At 53.4% G+C, this 13,813-nt stretch overlaps 1 protein-coding gene across 17 annotated transcripts in view; it reads left to right on the top strand.

Moving 5' to 3' along the window:
• FNBP1 (formin binding protein 1) overlaps nucleotides 1–13,813 on the top strand; it is an 878,539-nt gene that overhangs the window by 333,313 nt on the left and 531,413 nt on the right. For all 17 annotated transcript variants that reach the window (XM_078646220.1, XM_078646221.1, XM_078646222.1 and 14 more), the window contains one exon: nucleotides 3,154–3,301. In XM_078646220.1, coding sequence (XP_078502346.1) covers nucleotides 3,154–3,301 — 148 coding nt within the window. The remainder of the gene's footprint in view (nucleotides 1–3,153; nucleotides 3,302–13,813) is intronic.

Below are 13,813 nucleotides of genomic sequence, written 5' to 3' on the forward strand. Positions count from 1 at the left end.
CTCAAGGTCTCGCGCTCTCCCGTTTGGACTGCGCAGAGGACGGCGGTCCAAGGTCTCGCGCTTTCCAGTTTAGACTCCGCAGAGGACGACGGTCCAAGGTCTGGCGCTCTCCAGCTGAGGCTCAAGGTCTTGCGCTCTCCCGTTTAGACTGCGCAGAGGACGGCGGTCCATGGTCTCGCGCTCTCCAGCTGAGACTCAAGGTCTGGCACTCTCCCGTTTAGACTGCGCAGAGGACGGTGGTCCAAGGTCTGGCGCTCTCCAGCTGAGACTCAAGGTCTGGCGCTCTCCCGTTTAGACCGCGCAGATGACGGAGGCCCAAGGTCTGGCGCTCTCCTATTTAGACTGCGTAGAGGACGACGGTCCAAGGTCTGGCGCTCTCCAGCTGAGACTCAAGGTCTCGTGCCCTCCTGTTTAGATTGCGAAGAGGACGGCGGTCCAAGGTCTGGCGCTCTCCTGTTTAGACTGTGCAGAGGATGACGGTCCGAGGTCTGGCGCTCTCCAGCTGAGGCTCAAGGTCTTGCGCTCTCCCGTTTAGACTGCGCAGAGGACGGCAGTCCAAGGTCTCGCGCTCTCCAGCTGAGACTCAAGGTCTGGCACTCTCCCGTTTAGACTGCGCAGAGGATGGCGGTCCAAGGTCTGGCGCTCTCCAGCTGAGACTCAAGGTCTGGCGCTCTCCCGTTTAGACCGCGCAGAGGACGGAGGCCCAAGGTCTGGCGCTCTCCTATTTAGACTGCGTAGAGGACGACGGTCCAAGGTCTGGCGCTCTCCAGCTGAGACTCAAGGTCTCGTGCTCTCCTGTTTAGATTGCGAAGAGGACGGCGGTCCAAGGTCTGGCGCTCTCCTGTTTAGACTGTGCAGAGGATGACGGTCCGAGGTCTGGCGCTCTCCAGCTGAGGCTCAAGGTCTTGCGCTCTCCAGTTTAGACTGCGCAGAGGACGACGGTCCAAGGCCTGGCGCTCTCCAGCTGAGACTCAAGGTCTGGCGCTCTCCCGTTTAGACCGCGCAGAGGACGGAGGCCCAAGGTCTGGCGCTCTCCTATTTAGACTGCGTAGAGGACGACGGTCCAAGGTCTGGCGCTCTCCAGCTGAGACTCAAGGTCTCGTGCTCTCCTGTTTAGATTGCGAAGAGGACGGCGGTCCAAGGTCTGGCGCTCTCCTGTTTAGACTGTGCAGAGGATGACGGTCCGAGGTCTGGCGCTCTCCAGCTGAGGCTCAAGGTCTTGCGCTCTCCAGTTTAGACTGCGCAGAGGACGACGGTCCAAGGCCTGGCGCTCTCCAGCTGAGACTCAAGGTCTCGCGCTCTCCCGTTTAGACTCCGCAGAGGACGACGGTCCAAGGTCTGGCGCTCTCCAGCGGAGGCTCAAGGCCTGGCGCTCTCCCGTTTAGACTGCGCAGAGGACGACGGTCCAAGGTCTGGCGCTCTCCAGCTGAGGCTTAAGGTCTTGCGCTCTCCCTTTTAAACTGCGCAGAGGACGACCGTCCAAGTTCTGGCGCTCTCCAGCTGAGACTCAAGGTCTCGCGCTCTCCCGTTTAGACTGCGTAGAGGACGGCGGTCCAAGGTCTCACGCTCTCCAGTTTAGACTGCGCAGAGGACGACGGTCCAAGGTCTGGCGCTCTCTAGCTGAGACTCAAGGTCTCGCGCTCTCCCGTTTAGATCTGAGTATCTAGGAAACAGGATCAATGCAGCGTGCTCTAGGGACACGGCCATTCCCGAGCTGCTCTGATCATGATATGAGTATCTAGGAAACAGGATCAATGCAGCGTACACTAGGGATACGGCCTTTCCCAAGCTGCTTTGTTCATGATCTTAGTATCTAGGTAACTGGATCAGTGCAGCGTACACTAGGAATAGGGCCATTCCCAAGCTGCTCTGATCATGATCTGAGTATCTAGGAAACAGGATCAATGCAGCGTACTCTAGGGACACGGCCATTCCTGAGCTGCCCTGATCATGATATGAGTATCTAGGAAACGGGATCAGTGCTGTGTACACTAGGGATACGGCCATTCCCAAGATGCTCTGATCATGATACGAGTATCTAGTTAACTGGATCATTGCAGCGTACACTAGGAATAGGGCCATTCCCAAGCTGCTCTGATCATGATCTGAGTATCTAGGAAACAGGATCAATGCAGCGTACTCTAGGGACGCGGCCATTCCGGAGCTGTTCTGATCATGATATCAGTATCTAGGTTACGGGATCAGTGCAGTGTACACTAGGAATAGGGCCATTCCCAAGCTGCTCTGATCATGATCTGAGTATCTAGGAAACAGGATCAATGCAGCGTACTCTAGGGACACGGCCATTCCTGAGCTGCCCTGATCATGATATGAGTATCTAGGAAACGGGATCAATGCTGTGTACACTAGGGATACGGCCATTCCCAAGATGCTCTGATCATGATACGAGTATCTAGTTAACTGGATCATTGCAGCGTACACTAGGAATAGGGCCATTCCCAAGCTGCTCTGATCATGATCTGAGTATCTAGGAAACAGGATCAATGCAGCGTACTCTAGGGACGCGGCCATTCCCAAACTCCTCTGATCGAGAACTAAGAAACATGAGTTTAATGAATTTCTCAAAATGAGCAGATCGCAGAATAATGACTTACTGAGAAAAAATAAATGCAGCCCTCTCTGTCCTGCTCTAGCAGCAAATGTGAAGTTGTGCGCAGCTCCTTTCTCCGTGACGTCAATGCGGAGGTGATCTCATCCATCTGTACACAGGTCCTGTGGGCGGCTGTGGTAGCTTGTCCGCTATTGGGGGCTTCCCTAAGCAGGGTCCTGGGTTGGAGTGTTCTAGGCTAGGCAGTGTCAGGGAATGACACTTTGCCTCCTCTCCAGATACCTCTTCTCTAAGACCTTCCTAGTCGTTGTCCTGTGCATGATCCTCCTAGGTAGGTTCCTGTACTAACATTTTGTCTACTTCCTGTCCATATACTCCTCCTGTAAGGCCTTCCTAGGCCCTGCTCTCTGCAGGGTCCTTCTGGGGTGTAGTGTTCTAGGTGAGGTAGGGTCATGAAATGACTTGTCTGCTTTCTGTCCATATACTTCTCCTGCAAGTTCTTCCTAGTCGTTGTTCTCTGTAGGATCCTTCTGGGGTGCATTGTTCTCGGCTAGGTTACTGATATTTCGTTCTTCCCTTTCCAGATACTCCTCCTGTAAGGCCTTCCAGAGCACGCTGCATGAGATGAATGACTATGCCGGACAGCATGAGGTCATCTCTGAGAACATGTCCTCGCAGATCACGGCGGAACTGTCGCGATATGTGCAAGAGGTCAAGCAAGAGAGGAAGTCGGTAAGTTGGCGTTATTTGATGATGCCTTTTGAGCTGGCTGAAGCTTTGGTTAGATGCGCACCTGGGGATTATAGATCTGGTCTGCGTGAGAAGGCATTTATTGGGTTAAATCAGGTCGTGCGAGCCAGCTGAGGGGACACTTCAAGCTTTCTACCCCATTCATTGGTGCCCTGAGCGGTGCATGTTCCGGAGCCAGCTTCATTGGCCACGAGGTAGCCCATGTCCCCAGAATGCACTTTGTTTGCTGTACCTCGAATCCTCCTTCACTCACATTCTTCATTCATGCACTCGTCCATCCTCCCTTGAGCCAACATCTTTCATTTTAGCATCTGTAGTGTGCCAAGAAGTGCTCGAAGGCTGTAGTTCCAGAGAGACCTGAGAAAACTCCGTCGATGTCGAGGCTTCTGTCAATGTCAAGACACTCTCCGCCACCCTCGGAGTCAGCGTCGAGAGTCATGACGACGAACATCACGCCGCAAGCAGACTGGTCGACGTCGAGAGCATCGTCGAGAAGGTCGACCCCTCAACGACGTCATGAGCAGTCGAGGTCGCCGTCGAAGGTTAACGTCAAGGTCTCCGTCGAAGGTTAACGTCAAGGTCTCCGCATCGACGTCGAGACCAACATCGAGGGCAGGACGGCGGTCCCATAGCAAACGAACATAGACGCCGATGGTGACACAGACCTCATCGACGTCGAGGCACTCGACGTCGATGGAGAAAATTGCAGAAGTCTTGGAGGCGGCCCGGCGCATGTCGACGTCTAGATCCAATAAGACTTCCAGAGCCCAGTCATCATCTCTAGGGCTTCATATCGTATAGATTTCACTGGAGAAATCGCCTAGACCTGGAGAGAAGAGGGCCTACGGTCTTTTACCTTAATGGCTGTAGGGTGTCGGGACAGCTGATCGCAGAAGTCCGGGCTCGAACTACTCCCGCACATACTCGCCATCCAGGATCTCTCCATATAGAAGTGCTCCTGGCAGGCCTTCTAAATCTGCCCCCTAAAGACCACAATCGCCTTCCACACACCAATCACGGTCACGGTGTCGTCACAGCTCTCACCACATCACACGTCCACATAAGAGGAGGCGCAGACGATCATCAACCTGGTCTTCTTCTACGAGGTCCTCTGTCCAGGACTATTCTCTGATGTTTTCATCGACTCCTCCTTCCAGGGTTTCCCCTATCGATGACATTGCAACTTTCTCAGACGTTCTAGGTAGAGGAGTACAGAAGTTGAATATCACTTTACTTACTCTTGTGATTCCCACAGCAATCATCGTTGACACGTTACACCATCGTACAGCTCCTAGACCGCTGCTTTCTTTGGTGCCAGGTTTCTTGGAACCAGCTATGGCCACATTCCTTACTCCTGCTATGTTGGGGTCCGTTCCTTTGAGGATTGCTAAGAAGTATAAGGCTCCAGCTGAGGATCCCTTGTTTCTTAGAGCTGATCCCCCAGCGGACTCCGTCATCGTGGCAGCCGCCATGAGGGCAGAATCAGCATCCTCTTCATCCTCTGTTCCTCCAGAGAAGGACAGAAAACAGATGGACTCCTGTGGCAGAAAAATGTGCAATACTTCTGCGTCATCCATGAAGATTGCAAGTGCCTCAGCCCTCCTCGGTCGTTATGATAGATCTCTTTGGGACTCCCTGGCAAGTTTTACCGAGAAACTCCCCAAAGAAGATCGGCAGGACTTCCACGAGATCCTACAGGAGGGCGGTCTTGTACCCAATTCAGTCATAAGTGCAGCAGCGGACGCTTCAGATCTCCCTGCTCATAGCTACTCCCATGGCATCTGTTTGTGGCGCTCAGCCTGGTTGTGCCTCACAGGTCTCAAACCCGATGCACAGAAAAAGATCCTGAACCTTCCGTTTAACGGCTCCTCCTTATTCGGGGCTCATGCCGATGAGGAGATGAATAAGATGAAGGCTGAGCTGGATACTGTCAAAGCTGTTGGCCTGGAGATGCGGAAGGAGTGCCGCAAATGTTTTCGACAGAGCGACAAACGTCCCGTCCAACAGAGGGTTCAAACCCCTCAATGGTCCTCCCAGAACCAGCAGAGGTCCCAATTCCACCAAAAGCGCCTTGGCAGAGGAAGGGGGAACAACAAGCAGCAACAGTCCACCTCCAAGCAGCCTCCCAAACAGTGAGGCATTGCTTCCTCCACGCCCGTTCGCCACTCCGGTAGGAGGGAGTATCGTTTTTCACCGGGAAGAGTGAGAAACCATAACAAAAGACAGATAGGTGCTGAAACTTGTGCAGCATGGTTACTTGCTGCGGTTCAAGTCTTCCCCCCCCGCAAGTGCCCCCACAATAGAAGCTCCGGCCTCAACAACAAAATCGGCTGTTACAGGACGAAGTAGCCACCCTCCTCTCCAAGAGGGCCATAGAAGAGGTTCCACCTCTCCAGAGAAACCAGGGGATATACTCACGGTACTTCCTAGTCCAAAAACGAGGAGTAGCCAAAGAGTGCAGACTTATCCTCGACCTGCGCCTGCTGAACAGGTTTATCAGATTATCAGATAAGAGACATTTCGAATGCTAGCCCTGCATCAAATCTTCCCTGTTAGACGGGGACCTGGAGGGTCGGCCGAGCACAGTGATCGCACAGACAGGTAACTTCCCCCCCACAGATGGACACCACACAAAGCTTATGGTAACACCTTTTATAGGCACTTCGGGTAGTAGAGTGGTACGATACAGGGCGATCAGGACACGATGATCCTCTCAATTCTAGTCTCTAGTAAGGGAAGGGGGTAGCGGGACAGTCTTGGTACCCACGGGTACGGGTGTGTAACGGTGATAGCTCACAATCCTCGAGCTCGGTGTTCGGATGGGTCAGACCGCGGCAGCGCCGGCAGGTCCCGAAGAGGTCGTAGGTGGCACGGGCCGCGGCAGCGCCAGCAGGTCCCAACGAGGATGAAGGTTACAACGGGCCGCGGCAGCGCCAGCAGGTCCCACGAGAATGCAGGTTGCAACGGGCCGCGGCAGCGCCAGCAGGTCCCACGAGGATGAAGGTTACAACGGGCCGCGGCAGCGCCAGCAGGTCCCACGAGAATGCAGGTTGCAGAGGGCCGCGGCAGCGCCAGCAGGTCCCACGAGGATGAAGGTTGCAGAGGGCCGCGGCAGCGCCAGCAGGTCCCACGAGGATGAAGGTTGCAGAGGGCCGCGGCAGCGCCAGCAGGCAGGACAATAGTTCACAAGGCAGGGCTGTGGCAGCGCCAACAGTCCGTCAAGGATGAGTTCGTCGCGGTGTCTCTCGACTCCAGGATACAACTGCCTTCCTGTCCTGGGGCTGCCTTAGTTATAGGTCTGGCGCCCTTTGATGTCCGGACCCTTGCTCTTGGAGGTCGGGTGGTCTGGGATGAGGGAGTCCAGACACCCAGCAGGGGGGTGGAGCCAGCGCCCGAGGAGGCTGGGGGTGCTCGGCACCTGGCGGGGGAGAGCCGTCGACACTTCGTACTCCCATTGACCTGCCAAGTGGGCCGTTCACCTCCTGGGTGGAGGGTGGTGCCGGGATGTCGGGGCCTGGCCAGGCCCAGGGTTGGGGTCGGGCTGAGGCCGCGCGGCCGCGTGGTGCCGTGTCCAAGATGGCGGCTGGGCCGGGCAATGGTGCTGACGGTGGCCCGGGCCCTGTCCTGCGGGGAGGGAGCGAGCCCTTCATGTGGCCTGTCCAACATTCCCACATCTTCACCAGGGAGACTGGACGTGTGCCATCGACCTGCAGGACGCCTACTTTCATATCCCCGTTTCAGTGATACATCGAAAATTTGTCAGGTTTCAGATCTCTCGCCAGCACTATCAGTACCGAGTGCTCCAGTTCGGGCTCAAATCTGCCCCTCGGCCATTCTCCAAGTGCATGGCGGTGAGGGCTGCTTTCCTCCGCAGGCGGAAGATCTTCTTCTGATAGATACATCTGCCGTGTGGATTCCTCACCTTGTGAATATCCCCTTGCGTCAGCAACATTCGGAAATTCTTTTTGTAGCTTCGCGCCGACGTGGATCCGGACGTCACAGAGGCACGGCACCGCACGCGACCTCGCTGACGTCACCGGCGCCTATAACAGGCCCACGCCGGCGTGATGACATCAGTTCCCTTTTTTCCGCGTCGTCGACGCTAACGGTTTTCAGGGATCGTGTAGTAGCTTACAGTAACTTTGTTACTATTTCTTCGTATTTGTGTCTTTCTTCATTCTCTTCGAGATGTCGTCGAAGAAGACGGGATTTAAAGCCTGCGGTGAATGTGGCAAGACCATGTCAATCACCGACCCCCACGAATGTTGTGTATGGTGTTTGAGCTCCGACCATGATGTCGAGGACTGTTCCTGCTGCAAAAAGATGACTCCAAAAGCCTTAAGAGAGAGAGAGACAAAGCTCCTTATGGCGAAACTCAAGAGCAAAAAAGCTAAGAAGTCATCGAAATCTCGATCTCGTCGATCGAGGTCGAGGTCTCGTTCGAGGTCACACTCGGAGTCATCGTCAGCGCACGCTTCGAAGTCATCGAAGAAGAAACACAGAAGGAAGTCCCATGAGTCACGTCATCACTCTGGGAAGGACTCTAGCTCGAAACCGAAGTCCCAGATCAAGCTCGTGAGTAAAGAAGTGGAGGTTTCGGAGTCGGAACATGAAGAGACTGTGCATCCGGTTTCACCCGAACCTCAGGAACAGGTCCATTCTCCGATTCCATCCAATCCTTCTGGTCAGGAGGATGAAGGTGAGGAGCAGGGGGCTGGTGGAGCCGAAGTTCCGGCACCCGATGGTTCATCGACTCCGGTTCCGGCACCCGAAGAAGAGGTCGACGTCGTATCGACTCCGCCTCCCCGGGAACAACCGAGAGGTCCGTATCCTGAGTTTCCGACTCCAGGTCAGGATCCTTCCCAGTTCCTGAACGCCATGTATGGTGTATATTCAAGGGCAATGTTCCCGTCTGGTGCACCTGTTGGTCCCACGGGTCCTATGGCCTTTAACCTAGGGGTTCCGCAGGCTTATGCCCCTGCACCCTTCATGCCCTTTATGCCGGCTCTACCGCCGCATTGGCATTTTCCGACACCACCGGTGTCGTCGACGCCGAAGCGCACGACGCCGGCTCCATCGACGCCGATTCCATCGACGCCGATACCCGTGACTCCGAGGCAAGATTCTGTCCGACCTCGTGTCGAGAAGCCTCGTCCGACGTCGGGTTCGACGCCGGCAGCGACCCCGTCGGAGTCGATTCCGAATCCTTTGACTTCGATTGTGAAAGAAAGGTCTCGGAGAAAGGCCCAGAGACTTTTGGAAGAGGAGAAATATGGGTATTCTGATACTGAGGAAGGAGAATTACAGGATTCTGAGGATCCCTTTGATGACTTATGTGAAGCCAGTGGTCTTGAACTGTCACCTGAATGGGAGTTGGCTTCTGTATCGAATGCTCCATCTAAGGATGTGGTGCCTTACCACACTGTGATTAAGAAGGCAGCAAGTTTACTAAACATAACTCTGCCTACAGCTGATTATAAACCCAATATTTTAACTGAGGTACTTCATTCACCCTCATCTGTGATCGAGCCTATGTTACCATTCAACGAGGCGTTGTCTGAACCTATCTATGAGGTCTGGAAGAAACCCTTGTCTGCTCCAGCGGTTTCTAGAACGGTGGCGAGAAGGTATAGAGCTGCACCGGATGATCCTGCATTTTTAACAACGCATCCTCTTCCTGAGAGTTTGGTAGTGCAGGCTGCCTGTTCTAAAAAATCTGCTGGGGCATTTCCACAGGTTCCTGGAGACAAGGAATCCAGGAAACAGGACCAAAATGCGAAAAAGGTTTTTTCATCAGCCAGCATGGCATTGAAATCAACCAATGCTACGTGTTTGATGGGGAGATATATCCATGCTTTGATGGACTCTGTCAAACAACTTATTCCAAAGGTTCCTGAGGATGACAGGAAGGATTTTCAAGAAGTAATCTCAGACACCCAAGCAGCTTCGAGACAGGTCATCCAGAGTGGTTTGGACACTGCTGACTCGGTGGCAAGAGTCATGGGTTCCTCTGTGGCTACTAGGAGAGCTGCTTGGCTCAAATCTTCAGAGTTTTCTGCTGATGTCCAGTCTGCTTTAATGGACTTACCCTTTGATGGTTCAGGTCTGTTTGGAAAAAAAGCTGATACTGCCTTGGAGCGTTTTAAGGACAGTAGGGCCACTGCAAAATCTTTAGGCCTACAATCCAGAGGTACTACCGGAAGACGCTTCAGAGGATTTGGCCGATCTTCCTTTCGATCTTACAGATCATTCCAGCAGCAGCAACCTCAGCAGCAGCAGAACACGCTGTACAAGTCGTACAGAGGCAGACAAAGACCCCGTCCTAGAGGTCGTCAAGCTTCCTCCTCCTCCTCTCCTTCCCAACCCCCTGCCAACGCAGCAAAGCAGCCCTAGATCCGCCATTCCGGATCATGTGGGCCCAGTAGGGGGTCGGCTTACTCATTTTCTACAAGATTGGGAATTTATAACATCGGATCTTTGGGTTCTCAATCTTGTAGAGAATGGGTATGCTCTTCCTTTCCAGGAATTCCCTCCCAATTACCCTCCTTGCCAGGGTTATTGTTCGGAAGACCACCTGCTTCTCTTGCAGGAAGAAGTCCTGGCATTATTTCGAAAGGGTGCAATAGAGGTGGTTCCAGAGCAGGAAAGGGGTCAGGGGTGCTACTCCCGGTATTTCCTGATCCCCAAGAAAGATGGCAGACTTCGGCCAATCCTGGACCTCAGGATTTTGAACTTTTACCTGAAGCAGGAAAAGTTCAAAATGCTCACTCTTGCACAGGTTCTTCAGGCGCTGTTGGAAGAGGACTGGATGGTGTCGATCGACTTGCAAGATGCGTATTTTCATATTCCCATCTTGAAGTCTCACAGAAAGTATCTCCGTTTCACGGTTGGGTCACAGCATTACCAGTTTGTGGTCCTTCCGTTTGGCCTTACTACTGCACCTCGAGTCTTCACCAAGGTGATGGCAGTGGTGGCAGCTCATCTCAGGAGAACGGGGATTCATGTATTTCCGTATCTAGACGACTGGCTGATCAAAGCGGAGTCGCCAGAGAAGGTGCTCCATCATCTGCAAGAGACAACTCAGTTGTTGCACAGGTTGGGTTTTTCGATAAATGTACCCAAGTCTCACCTGGTGCCCTCACAGCGCAACCTGTTCATAGGTGCGGTACTGGACACAACCGTATGTCGTGCATTCCCTCCCCCTCAAAGAATTCGCGACATACGGGAGATGATTCCTTTATTTTACAATGGAGCGGTCGTTCCAGTCCTGAAGGTCCTTCGCCTACTCGGTCTGATGGCTTCATGCATTCTGTTGGTCAACCATGCACGCTGGCACATGAGGGCACTCCAGTGGTGCCTCCGCAGGCAGTGGTATCAGCACAACGGAGATCTCGGGGAGTCAGTGAGGATCTCCAGAGAAGCTGCAGCGGATCTGTCTTGGTGGAGCGTGGAAGGCAATCTGTCACAAGGAAAGCCTTTTCAACTTCCTCCATCGATGGCCACAGTGAAAACGGATGCATCCACTCTCGGGTGGGGTGCTCATCTGGGAGACCTGGAGGTCAAGGGTCTTTGGTCTCCAGAGGAAAGGTTGCTTCACATCAACCTTCTAGAATTGCGGGCGATACGTTTGGCGCTCAAGGCCTTCCTCCCTTCCCTTCGCGGTCAGTCAGTCCAGATCCTGACGGACAACACGACCGCGATGTGGTACATCAACAAGCAGGGAGGAGTGGGGTCGCAGTGTCTCTGCAGAGAGGCTCTGCGTCTCTGGTCCTGGGTTCAGGACCATCAGATTTGTCTGATGGCAAATCATCTGGCCGGAGTTCTGAACGTTCGTGCAGACAGTCTCAGTCGGCAGTTCTCTGCCGATCACGAGTGGAGGCTTCACCCGGAGGTGGTTCACGACATCTTTCAGATGTGGGGGACACCTCGGGTGGACCTGTTCGCCACTCACGAGAATGCTCACTGCCTGTCATTCTGCAGTCTCCAGTATCCGATGCAAGGAGCCTTGGGAGATGCGTTTCAGTTGAGTTGGGACTCGCAGCTCCTTTACGCGTTTCCTCCCATACCCTTGATTCCTCGGGTTCTGAGGAAGATTCGCCAAGACCGGGCCCAAGTCATATTGATCGCCCCGGATTGGCCAAGAAGGGTGTGGTATTCAGACCTTCTCCACCTCTCCTCTCACCCGCCGCTCCGTCTCCCTCACAGGGCAGATCTCCTCTCTCAGATGGAGGGGCAGGTTCTACACCCCCACCTCCAGACCTTACACCTTCATGCCTGGAGATTGAGCGGGGCAACCTGATTTCTTTTTCTCTCCCTCACGATGTGGTGGATGTCATTTTGTCAGCCAGGCGTGACTCCACTAAGTCCATCTATTCTTATAGGTGGTCTAAATTTGTTGTTTGGTGCAGGGAGAAGTCTATAGACCCTTTGAGGTCCCATTTATCTGATGTGCTCCAGTTTGCCCTTTCCCTGGCCCAGCAGGGGCTTGCTGTTGCCACGGTGAAGGGTTATCTGTCTGCGCTGTCGGCATTTATCTGTATGCCTGACCAGCCTTCTCTTTTTAAGTCTCCCATTGTTTTAAGGTTTTTGAAGGGCCTTACTAATAGGTTCCCTCCTACACCTTTTGTTGTGCCTCAGTGGGATTTGAATCTAGTTTTGACATTTTTGATGGGGGCTCCCTTTGAGCCTCTTCACAAGTGTCCCATGAGGCTTCTGACCTTGAAAACGGTTTTTCTCGTTGCAATCACCTCGGCAAGGAGGGTAAGTGAGCTTCAAGCTCTTAGTTCCAAGCCCCCATTCCTGACCATTCATGCTGAACGAATGGTTCTTAGGACCAGGGCTGCTTTTCTGCCTAAGGTGGTGACTCCTTTCCACCTTGGTCAATCCATTACCCTTCCTACCTTTTATCCTCCCCCTCACCCTTCCAAGGAGGAGGAGAGATTACACCGTCTTGACCCCAAGAGGGCGGTGTCTTTTTACTTGGACAGGACTAAAGACTGTCGAGTGGACGACCACCTCTTCGTTGGCTTTGCTGGCTGCAAGAAAGGAAGAGCGGTCCATAAGAGGACTTTGTCGAGATGGATCGTCCTCTGCATTAAGATCTGCTACTCTTTGGCTGATAAGGACCCACCAGAGGGTATTAGAGCACATTCGACTAGAGCAAAGTCTGCAACATCTGCTTTGTCTAGAGGTGTACCTGTTGAGGACATTTGCAGAGCCGCGACTTGGGCCTCCCTCCACACTTTCGCGAAGCACTACTGCTTGGATACCGAGGTGAGGAGGGACGGCCATTTCGCTCGCTCTGTCCTCCAAGATTTCCTGGTATAGCAGAGTGGACACCCTCCTCCGGGAGTGGGGACTGCTGTGGGACTCTATTCACAAGGTGAGGAATCCACACGGCAGATGTATCTATCAGAAGAACAAGTTACTTACCTTCGGTAACGCTTTTTCTGGTAGATACTATATCTGCCTGTGGATTCCTCACTGACCCACCCGCCTCCCCGTTGTCCACTCTTCTATGCCAGAGTTTCTATGATGTGTTATTTTATTGTCATGGAAATGTTTATTTCAAATGTTGTTATTGCATTTGCTTCACACTGTGTGTGTTACCTTGGTTTCTGTGCTATGTATACTGTGTGTACTTCTACTATCATCGGTCCGTCCGTGTGCCTCGATGGCACGGAAAAAAGGGCGGAACTGATGTCATCACGCCGGCGTGGGCCTGTTATAGGCGCCGGTGACGTCAGCGAGGTCGCGTGCGGTGCCGTGCCTCTGTGACGTCCGGATCCACGTCGGCGCGAAGCTACAAAAAGAATTTCCGAATGTTGCTGACGCAAGGGGATATTCACAAGGTGAGGAATCCACAGGCAGATATAGTATCTACCAGAAAAAGGGTTACCGAAGGTAAGTAACTTGTTCGTCTATCCCGACCTAGACGACTGGCTCCTAAAAAGTTCCACTCCTGCACTGCTCCAGAGCCATCTCTCGTACTGCCTCAATCTGCTGAATTCCTTGGGGTTGCAAGTCAACTACAAAAAGTTGGTCCTCAATCCCACACAACCGATACATTAACTGGGCGCCTCGCTGAACTCCACAAAGACAAGCGTGTGTCCTTCAGAGGAGAGGTTGCCATCAATGCGCCTCAAGTGCCACACACTCCTCAGCTCTATGCATCCCACAGCCAGACAAGTGTCTTCACTGCTGGGGTCGATGGCCTCCTGCATTTACATAGTTCCCAATGCCAGACTTCACATGCGGCCTCATCAACAGGCATTTGAAGATCAATGGACACAGAGGTCAGTATGTTGGGAAGATCGTGTCTCTCTCTCCCTCAAGCGGCAAGGGACTCCATCCAATGGTAGGTGAAACACCCTCATCTTCTGCAAGGGGTACATTTTCATCAGATTCCTCCCACCCAGACAGTGGTTACAGATGCCTCACTGCAGGGTTGGTGAGCTCACATGGACCAGCTTCAGGTACAAGGTATCTGGTCAG

This window comes from Lissotriton helveticus, chromosome 5_1 (genome assembly GCF_964261635.1).
Source record: "Lissotriton helveticus chromosome 5_1, aLisHel1.1, whole genome shotgun sequence".
In the NCBI taxonomy this organism is placed as follows: Eukaryota; Metazoa; Chordata; class Amphibia; order Caudata; family Salamandridae; genus Lissotriton; species Lissotriton helveticus.